At 54.0% G+C, this 13,483-nt stretch overlaps 1 protein-coding gene across 1 annotated transcript in view; it reads right to left on the bottom strand.

Moving 5' to 3' along the window:
• RIN3 (Ras and Rab interactor 3) overlaps nucleotides 1–10,788 on the bottom strand; it is a 123,197-nt gene extending 112,409 nt beyond the window's left edge. Inside the window, exon 1 of the mRNA XM_032404692.1 lies at nucleotides 10,745–10,788. Coding sequence (XP_032260583.1) covers nucleotides 10,745–10,788 — 44 coding nt within the window. The remainder of the gene's footprint in view (nucleotides 1–10,744) is intronic.
• Nucleotides 10,789–13,483: the final 2,695 nt, after the last annotated feature.

The raw sequence follows: 13,483 nt of genomic DNA, 5'->3' as shown, positions 1-13,483 counted from the left end.
ACTGGGCCCGGGCTTTCTGGTGCTGGGGTGACAGGAGACTCCATTTCAGAAAGAGCTGCAGAGGGTCAGCCCAGAGAGGGTCAACCTACGAGAGTTCTCTGTCTATGGCAGGGATGGGGAAACTGAGGCTGAAAGAAGAGACACAGTTGCTCAGCTAAGTTTAGCTCCATCAAGGCCCAGAATTTGGGAGTCAGAACTCAAACCAGAATAATGCAGCTTCTGGTGAAATCTAAAACTCACAAACACCCAAGAGGAAGACAGTATTTGCAATCTAGTCTTTGAAATAAGAGCCTTGGTCGACACAAAACTGCCTTTTCTCTCTCTTCCTCTTCCTCCTTCCAACTTCCATTAGGAATGAAGACCTGCAGGCAGCCCTGCAGAGCAGCTTTATTATTGTTGACATAATCTGGTACTGTGTGACAAGAAAGAAAACTTTTTATGTTAGTTAGGATTAAATTTGTCTGTGTCTGAAAATCTAAAATAACAGTGATTTAAATAAGATAGATATGTATTCCTCTGTCATATAAAAGTCTGAGTAAGTAGTCCAGGGGTGGGATGATGCTCCAACATGTCGAGGAACCTCTAGTCTCAAATTCACCTCAGAGTCCAAGATGCCTGCTTCAACTCCAACCATCACATCTGCATTCCGGCCAACAGGAAAGAGGAAAGGAGAGAAAGGCATGTCCCTTCTCTTTAAGGACATCTGCAAGCAAATTACACTCCCCACTTAAATTTCACCATCTTGAACTTAATCACATGGCCACACGTAGCTTCAGGGAAACTGGGAAGTGTTCAGCTAAAATTTTCACCCAATTAAAATTCAGGGGCCATTCAACAGGCTCTGGTTTACCCTTGAATTCAAGTACTCCAGGATGGTGACACTTCTCAAGGAAATGGTCCCCCAATCCTAGACCCACAGAAATTTTCAGGAGCTTCATTTAAAACAGAGGGGATTAGAAAGAAGTTGACACATGTCAACTCCAACCATTAAAATGGTCATAATATGCTGAGGCCATCCAAGATGATATGTGTGTGACGTATGGCCACAGCACGGCATATAAAAATTCGTATAGGAAACACGCAGTGAAAAAAGAGGCACACAGACTAACACGTACATGCAGATCAAACTGTGCCCACAGACCAAAATTAAGTAAACACGCGCTCAGACTGGGTGTAGCTTCAAAGAGAGAAAAATGTTTGATGCTTTAAATGTCGCTATTTTTGTGTGTCCATGTGTGCCTTTTTTCAGGTATATAATAAGCCTTGGACGGAAATCAACAGTGCACAAGTGCGCACTGCACACACCCACCATACACAGACGGGTAACAGCTCCCAACTAATCTCAGCCCGAACAGCTAGACCCAACATCCTCTCATGTAATGGCGACAACAACCCTAGGAGGCATGGATCCCTCCCTGCTCCACATGGTGGAGAAGAAGGAGAAAGGTGTCCTGGCAGGTACAGGATTGTCCTGCTCTAAGTAGGGGAACAGACCTGTGGTCTTCACCACCGTGGTTAAATCCAAACTCTTCCAACTGTTGCCAAGCAGACCCAAGTCCCTCTCTAGGTTCATTACACACAGAACTCTTCCTCCCTGCCCCCAGAGGAGGCTCTTGAGGGCTCCCCCACGCCATTTGTCCTTCCCTACCTTCCTGCTTTGTGCTTTTCTTCGATCTGGGATGCCCTTCTCTGCATATGCCTGATTTCAGCTGTTAAAATCCTACTCATCCTTCAAGACTCAATCCAGATGCCACCTCCGCCAGAGAGTCCTTCCTGCTCACCATAAGCCAGGTGTCGTAGAACACAGGCATGATTTTATATAGTGCCCTGTGATTTAATTATGTGCATATTTCTCTTATTTTCCCTAATAAACTGGAAACTCTTAGATGTCCAACAAATGTTCAGTAAATGGATAGATGGATAGATGAATGAATGGGTAGATAGACGGATGGGTGAATGGACTAGTGTTTGGATGGGAGGATGGATGGATGGAAGGTTGGATGGATGGATGATGGATGATGGATGGATGGATGGATGGATGGATGAGTGGAAGGATGGTAGGATGAATGGGAGGATGGGTAGATGCATGGATGGATTGATGGGTGGAGGATGGGTGGGTGGATAGGAGGATGGATGGGAGGATGGGTGGATGGATGGGAGGAGGTGTGGATGAGTGTATGGATGGATGAATGGATGGACAGATGGGTAAGGATGGATAAAGAAGATATTAGTCTAGAAAAGAATCTCTGAATATATTTTAGATGGATGCACTGTCAAAAATGTCAAGAACAGAAAGAAGCAAGCATAATAAATGAATAAATGCTGTCATCAGATGCCATCTGCAGAAAGCTAAATCCTTGCTTTGAATTGCAATATCCCTAGAGAAATTTACAGTATCCATCTGATATTGATTGAGATTAAGGAAGCTGGAGACTTGGAGGCTGGGGAGAAAGGTCCCTGGTGAATTCCTTCTTGACAGCTTGCTCCTTTAGCCAGAGATCATCAGATTGTGAATTTCAGATGCAGAGTCCTTTATTTCTTTACTTCACACTTATGGACCCAGGGAATAATTTAGCTCTGGGACACCTGTGCGGAAGGAGAAGGCTTCTCTGCACCGATGTGGTCCCCTTTCCTCCTCCCGGGCTGTCCCTCTCCATCCCCCCTCTCTCCTCTGTCCATCTTCAGAAAACAGGCTTTTTCATCAGCCCTGGTGTCTCCTCTCAAATGTCAATCAAGGAGTTGGGTTGGTGTTGACAGCTCAAGTCTCATCTCTTAATTAGGGATACAAATTTCGTGGCTTTGACAAAGATCCCAGAGTCAGTGAGGAAATGGGGGCCACCTTCATGGGGGGAAATGTCCCCTAGGACGGCCCCCTCCAGGGCAGCCTCTCACCGTTCGGCTCAAAGATCCCCACCCTGGCCTCCCTCTCCTAGCATCTTTACCTCCCCTGGGCTCCAGGTTTGTGGGTGGAGCCAGGCTCTGGGGGAACCGTCACTCTGCCTGGCACCAGGACGGAGGGTGCAGCGGGGCCCGGCCCCGGGGCTGGTGCCCTTGGCCCCTAGGATGTGGCCTGAGTGTGTGTCGCTGCCGCGGTGCACACACCAGCAACAGGCCTTGACCACAACCGCTCTCTAGGCCGTTTCTTTTGAAAGGGAACTGACATTTCACAGCAGGCTGGTTCGTCCCTTCAAACAAGTACAGACTGGGGTAGGAACGCTCCCAGGAATTACTGGCAAGATGGGGGCAAGGAGCTCTGCTGACCGCCAGAGTTGTTTCTGAGCGCCAGAAGTTTCGACCACCAGAGCTGTTTTAGCCACTGGGGCAGCCTCCTCAAGCTCCACCGGCCGCGGACAGGAGATGGGCCTGAGGCAGCAGGTGGGGAAAGCCGGAGATGGCGGCCATGATGGTGGCTTCCAGATTCTTCTGTCAGAGGCAGAGGCTGACAGCCACACAGTACGGAGTTAGGAAGGCCCCCCGCCCCCCACTGCCCTGTGGACACTTAGGCAGAGGGGAGGGTTCCTCTGTACCCACCGAGCGCTTTTTCCTCCTTCCAGGCCCCGCTGACGGAGGGAAGGGCCTGGGTTCGCTGTCTACCACTGTGTGGGGGTGGGGGGTGCAGGGAAGGCACACTGTTGTCACCTGCAGCCCCTGCCCACACAGGGACGGGCTGGCCACCTCAGGGCAGCACTGGGCCTGCTATCCGGCCTGCCCCGCAGGGAGCCCCCTCTCTCAGGGCCTCATCCCTCTCAACCCCTGACAGGACAGCCTTCCCACCAGGAGCTCTGTGACATGAGGCTGCCTGCGACCCTCTCAGCATCGCCTCAGCTCGTACACAAAATGGCGAGAGCCGGCGCCACCTCACGAATCCACTCACACGCAGAGACCCCAACGTGACCTGCCCGACCCACCGTCCAGCCAGCAAGTCCTACCAGGAGACCAGGGGCCCAGCCCCAAAGTGGGCTTCCAAAACCGATGCACTTTTTTCAAAAATGGCTTTTCAAAAATAAACCCACAGGAGTGAAAAAGCATTTCCTTCCAGGCACTTGGTCAGGGTGATGACCCAGAAGTCTCCTTTCTGGGTCTTTGTTTCGTACGAAAGTGTACCCATATGTTCTAGAATGTTCCACAGGCTGCCTTCCAGCCGTCAGAAGGAAGAAAGGCTAGTTATCTCCAGCTGGCACATCAATCCCGCCAGCTTCTGCTGCCTTTCAGCCAGTATTCGGGCAATCACTGAACATCGGACCAAGCAGGGACCTAGAGATCACTGGGTTCATTTCTCAAACGGGGAAAACGGTGCCCAGAGAGAGTTAGAGACTTGCTTCCTAGAGTATGCTTCCAAATCACCACAGGGACGGGACCCTAGAGACATCCGCCAGCCCCACCGATGTCCGGCAGCGTGCAAGCCCCCAAGCATCTTCCAGATCAGCAGAGGACAATACAATTAGCTCGACTCTCTGACTGCCAGGCGTGATGGGGCGGGAGTGGGCGTGAAGGGGGCACAAAAGGGATAAATCCCACTGAAACGACTAGAGCAGCATTGCTCAGCCTTTCCTTCCGCAATCTTTTATTTTGCTGTAAAGACATGAGAGACTAACAATCACCATTAATTTACCCTGTCATTTCATAGAAGAAAGGAGGCTTTATGTGGCAAAAACAAACAAACAAACAAGCAAACAAACAAACCAACAACCCTAATCTCAGAATAAAAGACAGTTCTGCCCAGGAAGAGATGGTTTGGCGATCTTGGCTGATACACACACACACACACACACACACACACACAGACATATCACCACCACCACAACCCGATTTTCCTAGTTTCTCCATGGACCACAGACCTGCACCTGGGACCCAATGACCCAGCCTGGGCCCCCCAAAACCTGTACACCCAGCTAACTCCAGCCTTTTTGCTGAGGATGCAGTATCTATTGGTGATCCAGAGCTGGCTTCAGCTTCTCCCACCCTCTCTCCTCTGGAAGCAAGGGAATGCAGCTAGAATTAGGGGAGCCCAGCTGGGGAGGATAAGATGAAGAGATTGGGGGCTACACAGGGTCCCTACAATCTTGTTGCAAACTGGTGGCCTCAGAGGGTCACCACCTGCTGCAGAAGGGGAGTTGGGCTCCTGACCTCTCAGTCCTGGGCCCCACCCTGAGCTCTGCACTGCCTTAACAAATAGTTCCAGAAGGTCAGATGCTTCAGGACACAAAAGAGAAGGCTGCAAGGCAAGTTTTAGAATCCTGTTCAGTATATCATTGTCCCCGAGCATTTATGGAGTGCCAGCTTTGTGCAGGACAGAAAGATCCGGAAGTAAAAGATCTAATCCCTTTTATTTGGAAGTCTGTAATCGAAACAAGAAGATGTGACATCAAAGGGGTTTTGGTGTCTTGCTAGGTAGATAAGTAGTTCATGCAAAAAGTGTTTTGAGTATTCAAAAAGGAGAAATGTCCAAGAGCTGTGTGGCTGGAAGGCTTCACGGAGGAAGCGGCAGCTTCCCAGCAGGAAGAACCTTTGTGGGCAAAGGCAGGAGGCTACGGTAGCCGTCCATGTCAGGGAGGACAGAAAAAGTATAAGCTGTGCATCGGCTTCATGCAGGACTGGAATGGGGTATGGAGGACAGGGAGTCCTTGGCACCTAATGGTGATTAGGCATTATGGGTGTCATGTTGTTTTCCCCACCCAGCCTAGGGACCTCAGCAGTGGCTGGGTGGCTGTCTTCAGTCTCTAGCAGCAAGCACCACTGGGCAGTAGGATGAGATCAAGGGGAGATATACAGTTTAGAAAAGTCACTGGGTAATAGTTCTAGAGCCAAAAGTTCTAGAGCTGGCCACCAGAGCACTCACTGTCTCTAAGCCAACTTGCCAAGAACAAGATGACTCCTGGGCCCTCACTCCCTTCTGAAGGTGACTCCTGAATGGGGGCAGACAGCTGGGGGCAAACAGGAAGTCTGGGACTATTCTGAGTCACTTCCCCCAGGTTAGGGCTCTTTCTGGGCACACAGGTGCTTCAAACCCCTAGAGTAACCCAGGCCCTGGGGATGGGCCCCCTTCCTATGCCAGGCCGTTTCCCTTGTCTCCCAATCAAGACTTACCTCCCCTGTTCTGATAACCGAGGGGTAGAGCCTCCCCACTGAGAGCCCCCCCTAAACTTTCCCACCTCTAAGCTTTGCTCAGACACTTCTCCCCTTCAAACCTGGCCTCCCTCTTCAATGCTGCCTACACAGGTCTGCTCATTTGTCATTCCCTGGATGGCACGAACTGGGGACGACCCTCACTCAAGGGACAGATGGAATCCGTGATGGGATGGGAAGGACAGAGTTTGTGGCTGTCTATCAACATCCCTCCCTTCTCTCCGCTCTGGCTCCTTGGCTGGGAGACACCGCAGGCCAGCTCAGGTGCCTGTCTATAAAATGGAGCTCCAGGGAGGCCTGAGACTGCAGTGAGGGGCCCGGGGTGGGTCTCCCCTTCAAATATCATACCTACTTTTGGGTGGGTCTCCATCTTTTATTTCTTATCTCCTGGATTAAAATGCAGGTGTCTTCATTTTAATGAAGGATTTGAAGCTTTCAACGTTTTCAACCTCAGTAAAGATCACTACACAGCGACCCTGGCCCAGGATAGGTCCTGTCACGTGGTAGGGGAGATGAGAAGGGGGTTCTCGGGGACAAATGTGCGGGCACTCCCCTGTCCCAAGCAGACCCTGAGCCCCCACCCCCTACATGCTTCCTAGCTGGTGCACTGGGGCTTCTCAGGGCCCAGAAGGGCAGGCTTGAGCCTCTTTTAGTGTCTAGAAGGGGGTGGGTTTCCCAGCTGAGCGCCAGCAAGGACCACCTGGGAGCTTAGCCCCTGAAAGCAAGGAAACAAGGAAGCCCAGGTCAGCGAGCAGAGCTGAAACTGGGATCTGGAACCCCGAATCCATCACTGCTCTGGGTGGGCCCCAGCCTAGAAGAACCTCCAGTCTTAGAGCCTGGAGTGCCTGAGGGACTCTCAAGGGGTTTAGCAGGACCCCTGCATTATGTCAGTCATGAGGCAGAAATCCAGGGCTCTCCGGGGCTTGGCCCAGGCAGCCCCTTGCAGGCTCAAGGCTCAGGAGACCCAATTTCTAGGCCCAGCCCCACCTCCAGCTCCTAAGACCTTGGCTAAGTCACTTCCTCTTTCTGGGACTCTTTTCCCTTGTCAAATTAGGGGATTGGATTAGATCCAAGAGTGGAATCCTTTTTCAAATAAAATCTTAAGCAGACTCTCAATTTACCGGACATATAAAAGTGTGGGCTCTGAGTGTCCATGTCCTCAGTGACCCCTGCACAATTTGACACCTGGCCTCTCGGCAGGTCACAGCTTCGCCAGAGATATCCTCGACGCCTCTCCCACCTGCACCTCACCTCCAATTCATCAGCAGATCCTGCGGCTCCGGCTTCTTCCCTCACTGCCCAGCCGCCCAGCCCACAGCCCTCTCTCCTGCCTACAGAAGAGCTTCCTTCCCTGCAGTTTCCCTGACTCTGTCCCCCTACAGTCTGTCTGCAATAAGGCCCATCTGCGCAAACCCCATCTGTGGCCCCCAGCACTCTCCAAAGCCATTACCCCACCAGACCACCTTCTGTCCTCATCTCCACACTCCAGGTTCCCGGGCCTCGAGGTTCCCGACATGCCAGCAGCATCCCCCAGGGACTTGCCTTACTCTCCCACTTCCCCCGGGCCTCTCCCAAATGCCACCTCCTTGGAGTAGCCTTCCCGGACCACCTGCTCCAGAACAGCCCCTCTGGGGTCCCCACACCCCTTACCCTGATTTTCTGTTTCTTCTGAGAACATCAGCTGCAAGCAGGCAGGGGCTTGCTTTAATGCTGCCCCCCCTCCTCCCAATGCAGATACTATTTGTCGAACAGAGGGAGAAAAAGTATATGCACTGAGGATACTGGGCAGCCTGTCTGCCTTTTCTTTCTCCCCGGCTGACATTTTCAACAAGAAGTAGATAGAGCTTAGCTGCCAAGATCCTCACACTCCTCTTCCAGGGGGCTGACACCCAAGTGACACCATCCTAGCTCCCAGGGGGATGAGGGTAGCAGGCATTCCCCTGGCTGTCTGCACATCATCTCCGGCCAGTGAGAAGGAGGGGGCTTTTGGAAGCCAAGCGGAAAGAAGAATCCTCAGCCTAGGACTCAGATCTCAGCCCCGAGTGGTCAGCAGGGTCTGGGGGTGGCCTGGGGGTGAGGAGTCGTAAATGACTACTCCTCGTCATCTTTGGGCTGGAACACAGGAGGAGGTGCAGCCCAGGGAACAGGGGATGTGTGGGGGTGCACCTGAGAACTGCCTTATAGGACTCGAGAGTCAAGAAGGACGGGGCTCCCGAGGGGAGAACAGGGTCTCATATGGTAGCAGTTAGTGGGAGGCAGACTGCGACTCAAGTTCAGGAATTCCTTTCTTATGTATGTGCCTGTCAGAAGGACTGCCACAGTGGTGGCAAGTTCCCCGTCCCGGGAGGTATGCAAGTACCTTCCAGGAATGTTGTCAAAGGGATTCCTGTACCAGGTCCAAGGTTCAGTGAAATAATATTTAGGAACCCTTCCAACACAAAAGGTCCTCTTAAATAAAGTGTTTTTAGCAACAAACCAATATTCCTTAGAACGTGCCCTCACTGTTCTAAGCAGGCCTGAGCTGGTGTGTTAACCCTTAGCTGCCCGTAGGCAGCTGCTTCAATAGTAACTCATTCAAACCTCATAGCAATCTTATGAAGTGGGTGTTATTATTATCCCCAATTTATAAATGAGGCAAAGGCCAGGTCTCTTGTCCAAGGCTAAAGAGCTAGTAAACAGAGATAACTACTATTATCAAAAACAACTATTAAGAGTTTATAGGCAAATGTGCAAAACTTTTTTTTTTAAGATTTATTTATTTTTAGAGAGAGAGCAAGAGAATGCACAAGCAGGGGGAGGAGCAAAGGGAAAGAATCTCAAGCAGACTCCCCACTCAGCTGGGAGCCCCAGGCAGGGCTGACCCAGGGCTCCATCCTGGGATCCTGAGATCAGGACCTGGGCCAAAATCAAGAAGCAGATGCTCAACCGAATGAGCCACCCAGGCGCTCCAATGTGCAAAACTCTTTATGCATTATCTCATTTAATCCTTAAAACGACTGTGTGAAGGCAGTTACTATTACTCATCTTCATTTTATAGATAAGTAAACTGAGGCACCGAGAGCTTAAGTAACTGACCCAGTAGTGAACAAAGAAAGGCAAGAGGAAGTGGGTGAGGCAAGGTCATTCCTCGGGGGTGGGGGGTGGGGAAAGGGAAGCTGGAGAGGTCAGGACCCTGGCCCCCCACCTCCTCTTCCTCCCTGGGAAACTCCTCCTAGCTCCTCCCTGCAATACTGGATGTGGTAGACACTTGCCCCTAAGGGGCCCCTTCCCCAACATAATTTCCAGTTCTTCCCACCGGATGACATTTGTCTTTGCAGAGGTCACTTCCAAGGGAAAGCATCCAGGCAGAATTTCCGGGGAGGGGCAGCGATGGGAGAAGAGGGAGGAGGGAGGCATTCAGATGCAGCAGAGTTTAAGGGCCCTCCATGCCACCCCTCCCACCAGAGTGCGAACCGGTCACCTCCAGCTGTCCCCCAATCCAGGACTGCACAAGATCAGCCCATTCCTCTTGCTTTACAGAGTAGAGAACTGAGGCCCTGGGAGCTGAGGTCATGAAGCTAGGCCAGGCAGCAGCTGGGTGTCCATCGCAGAAGTAGGCCCGGGATTTTTAGACCAAAAAGCCAGGAATGGCAGCCCTGGGGGTGGGGGTGGGGGTGCCCATAAACCTTGGCACCCAGAAGGTTCTAAGAGGCTTTCCCAAGAATCTGCCTCCGGAATTGGAGCCTCTTCAACCCCCTAAAGTTTCCCCGGGACGCCCGCCGGACTGGGCAGGGCAGGGCAGGGCGAGGGAACCTTCTCCCCAGAGCGCAGCCCTTAGCAACGTCCAGAAGCAGCTTTGGGTTCTTAGGTGGAGGAGGGGGACCTAAAACGAGGCACCAGAGACCCCTCCTGAAAGCCAGTTCCCAAACTTCCCAAAAAGAAGTTCAGCTTTATGCACGCCAAGCTGTGTGCCCTCTCCCCGGGATCCCGCAGACCCCCGCGCAGCCCGTGCGCCCTGGACCCTCCCCAAGCACCAGGCTCGACAAAGGCCGGTCCAAAGATCACCGTCCCCGGACCCGCCTGAGGGACAGGGGAGGGGATCCCGGTGGGTCCGCGGTCTAGGCGGAGCGGTCAGCTGCCTGGCGGCGAGCGCCCGAAATTACGGGGACCCCGGCCCCCCACCCCACGCCCGGCTGGGCTTCAGCGTCCCAGGACGCGCGCGGGGGCGCAGGCGGAGCGGCGGGTGCGGGAGGCCCACGGGATCCGGACCCCAAGCGATCGCTTCTGCAGTTCAGGCGGGACAGGAGACCGGGAAAGGGGCCACGTCCACGCAGTCCCTCCACCCCGGCTCTGACAGGTAGAGACGCCCTTCCCGCACCCGCCCGCCTGGCCGCCTAGCCGCCGAGCGTGCCGGCTGTCTTTTCCAGGGAGCAGTGACGTCTGGGCTTCAAAGTTTAGCCAAGTCCCCGGGTCCTGCAGCCACCAGCGCGGCCCCGGTCCACGCAGAACGGGAGTCCGGCCTTGGGGAGGCGCTCGGTCTCACCCGACGCCCCGAGGCCGGGTTGGCCGGTGGGCAGCTCGCGGAGCTCCGAGCACTCCCGGGGGCGGGGAAGCGGAGGGGCGCCCGCCCCGGACTTACCCCGCGGGGTCCCCGCGCGCGGGCGCCCCGGCCCGTCGGATCATGCCGCCGGCAGCTCCGGGACGGTGGACGCAGGGGCTCAGGCGCCAGGCGGCGCGGGCCGCCGTGGCCCGGGCGCCCGCATGGCCCTGGCGCTGGCCCTCGGGAAGGGCCCGGCCGGGCGCCGCCGCCAGCCCCGCGCAGAGTGGGAAGCCGCCGCCGCCGCCGCCGCGCTCTGGGGCGCTTGCTCGCTTCCACTTCCTGTATCGGAGCGAGCGGGGCTTTCAGGAAGAGGCTGGCCTTGGTGGTCAAGGGGTTTTTGTCAGAAGCCTGGCGGCGGCGGCGGCCGGCCCGGAGCCCCCCTGGGCCACACGGAAGCCCGGCGGCCGCGCCCCCCCGGGGCCGGGCCTGGCGGCGGGCGTCCAGCGGCGTGAAGCCGCCTCCTCGCGCTGGGGCTGCGGCCCGGGCGGCTCCCGGAGCGCCGGGAGGGAAACTTCGGGAGAAGTCTCCGACAGGGCGAAGCGTCGCGTGGGAAGGAAGGCGCTCCCGGCTGCAGCCCGCTCGGCCGCCCACCGGCAGGTGGGGAAGCCAAGGGCTCTGGGCGCGGAGCACTCTGTCGCCCCGCAGGGAGCCACAGCCTTGCCTCCCGCCTGCAGGAGCCTGACACTCGCTCCGGGGCAGGCCCGGACCAGAGGCGGGTCGCCTCCTCCACCTCCCTGACAGGTGACCACGGAGCTTCCTGTTGGATGCCTCCACTGACGATGAACTCACTACTTCACAAGGTAGTCTGTTCATCTATCAAGCCAGGCATGCAGTTCACCTGTCCTGGGTACCACACCTACCTGGGATCAGAGTGCGAAAGCCAGTGAGCTCACACAGATACGACAGCCACAGCAAGTCCTGTGCAACAGGAGGCCTCTCTTCTAAGTGCCTGGGCACTCACAAATGCCTCCTGAGCCCTAACTGCCCTCAGAGCATTTCACAGTGACTGCACAGGACTGGTGGACCTTACAGGGCCACCTCTGTCTAATGCAGGCAGGGTTTCTCCCCAGGATCCCGCAGACCCCCGCGCACTATCGATATTTGGGCCCAGGTAATTCTTTGTTATGGGGGCCACCCTGTGCATAGTAAGCTGTTTGGCAGCATCCCTGACCTCCACGCACTAGATATCTGGAGCATCACCTGTCCACTGTAACAAGCAAAAATGTCTCCAGCCTTTGCCAGATGTCCGCAGTTGAGACCCACTGGTCTAACGCCTTCATTCTACAGATAAGGAAACTGAGCCGTAAAGAGAGGACAAGACTCGCCCGAGGCCACACCGCAAGCTGCGTGCAGACAGGACTGAGGCCCAGGGCTCTGGGCACAAGCATGAAGAAGACTCTTTGCCCTCCATGCCTCTGCCCTGCTGCTCCCCTCATGCCTCCCTCCCCACCTTTCCTGACATTTCCACCAAATCAGCCTGGCAGAAATTAGAGAGGAAAGAAGCTCTATGCAGGAAACTAAGTGCAGCTTCCTGGTGGGAACTTAAGATGGTGCAGCCACTTTGGAAATCCGTCTGGCAGTTCCTCAAAAGGTGAAACCTAGAGTTACCATATGATACAGCACTTCCACGGAAACAAACACATGTGTTCTCACGGAAGCTCGTGCGTGAATGTTCATGGCAGTATTGTTCATGTCAATGAAAAAGCGGAAACAGTCCAACCGCCCATCAGCTGATGAGTGGGTAAAACAAAACATGGTCTATCCGTGCCAGGGCATATTAGTAGGCCATAAAAAGGAATTCAGTACTGATACGTGGATGAACCTGGCAAAGATCCTCCCCAGAAGACGCCAGTTCCAGAGTACTGAGTAAGGAAAGGGTTAAGGTGTAGGCAGGGAGAGAGAGGAGGCTCCTGACTCCTCTGACTGGGCTCACTGCAGGGGGCTATGGGACCAGGCTCACAGAAACCCCAAATGTGGGGAAATGCTGAGGCAGACAAAACCAGAGATAAAGGGAACAAACCAGACCACCTGGCCCTGGATGTTAGGGAGTATATTTTGAGGCAGCTACATTGTAATCACAGAAAATGACCAGACCTCCGAGCAGTGAGCCATTAAGGATGTCATCAATAATCTTTGCTCAACCCAAGATGGCACCAGAATCTCAAGGCCACAAGCTTCCTGGTCAGTTCTCATCAGAAGACTGCCAGGAAAACCCCCCAGGGGCAACCCATTCGGGACCCCTCTCACTCTTGAGAGCTTTTTTCTGTCCTTTCTGTTCTCACCTTCACCTAATAAACTTTCACTTCACTTCACCCTTTTGTGTCCCCGAGATTCATTCTTCGACTCCGAGAGACAAGAACCCTGCTATCCTTCACAGGACCACATACTGTTGGATTCCATTTATATAAAATGTCCGGAATCGGCAAATCCATAGAGAAAGAAAGTCAACGGGTGGTTGCCAGAGGTTTGGAGGGAGGGGAGGGGGGAATGACTGCTAGTGTCCACACGGGGCTTTTGGGGGGGGGGGGCCGTGAAGAAAATGTTCTAATATCGACTATGGTGATGGTTGCACAATTTTGTGGTCAAACTAAAAACCAGTGAATTATACACTTGAAGCGGGTGAATTGTATGGTATGTGACTTCTATCTCAATTAAACTGTTATTTTATTTTTAAAATACAGCCTCCGGGAGGCTATGCTGACTGTTCTAGCCATATCACTTCCTCCTCTGCCCAGATCCCTGCAGGCCTCCCTCATTAGAGCAGAACCATGCTCCCGC

This window comes from Phoca vitulina, unplaced genomic scaffold, assembly GCF_004348235.1.
Source record: "Phoca vitulina isolate PV1807 unplaced genomic scaffold, GSC_HSeal_1.0 scaffold7, whole genome shotgun sequence".
NCBI lineage: Eukaryota > Metazoa > Chordata > Mammalia > Carnivora > Phocidae > Phoca > Phoca vitulina.
The sequence above is the reverse complement of the archived record's forward strand: the minus strand, read 5'-3'. Positions and strand labels throughout refer to the sequence as shown.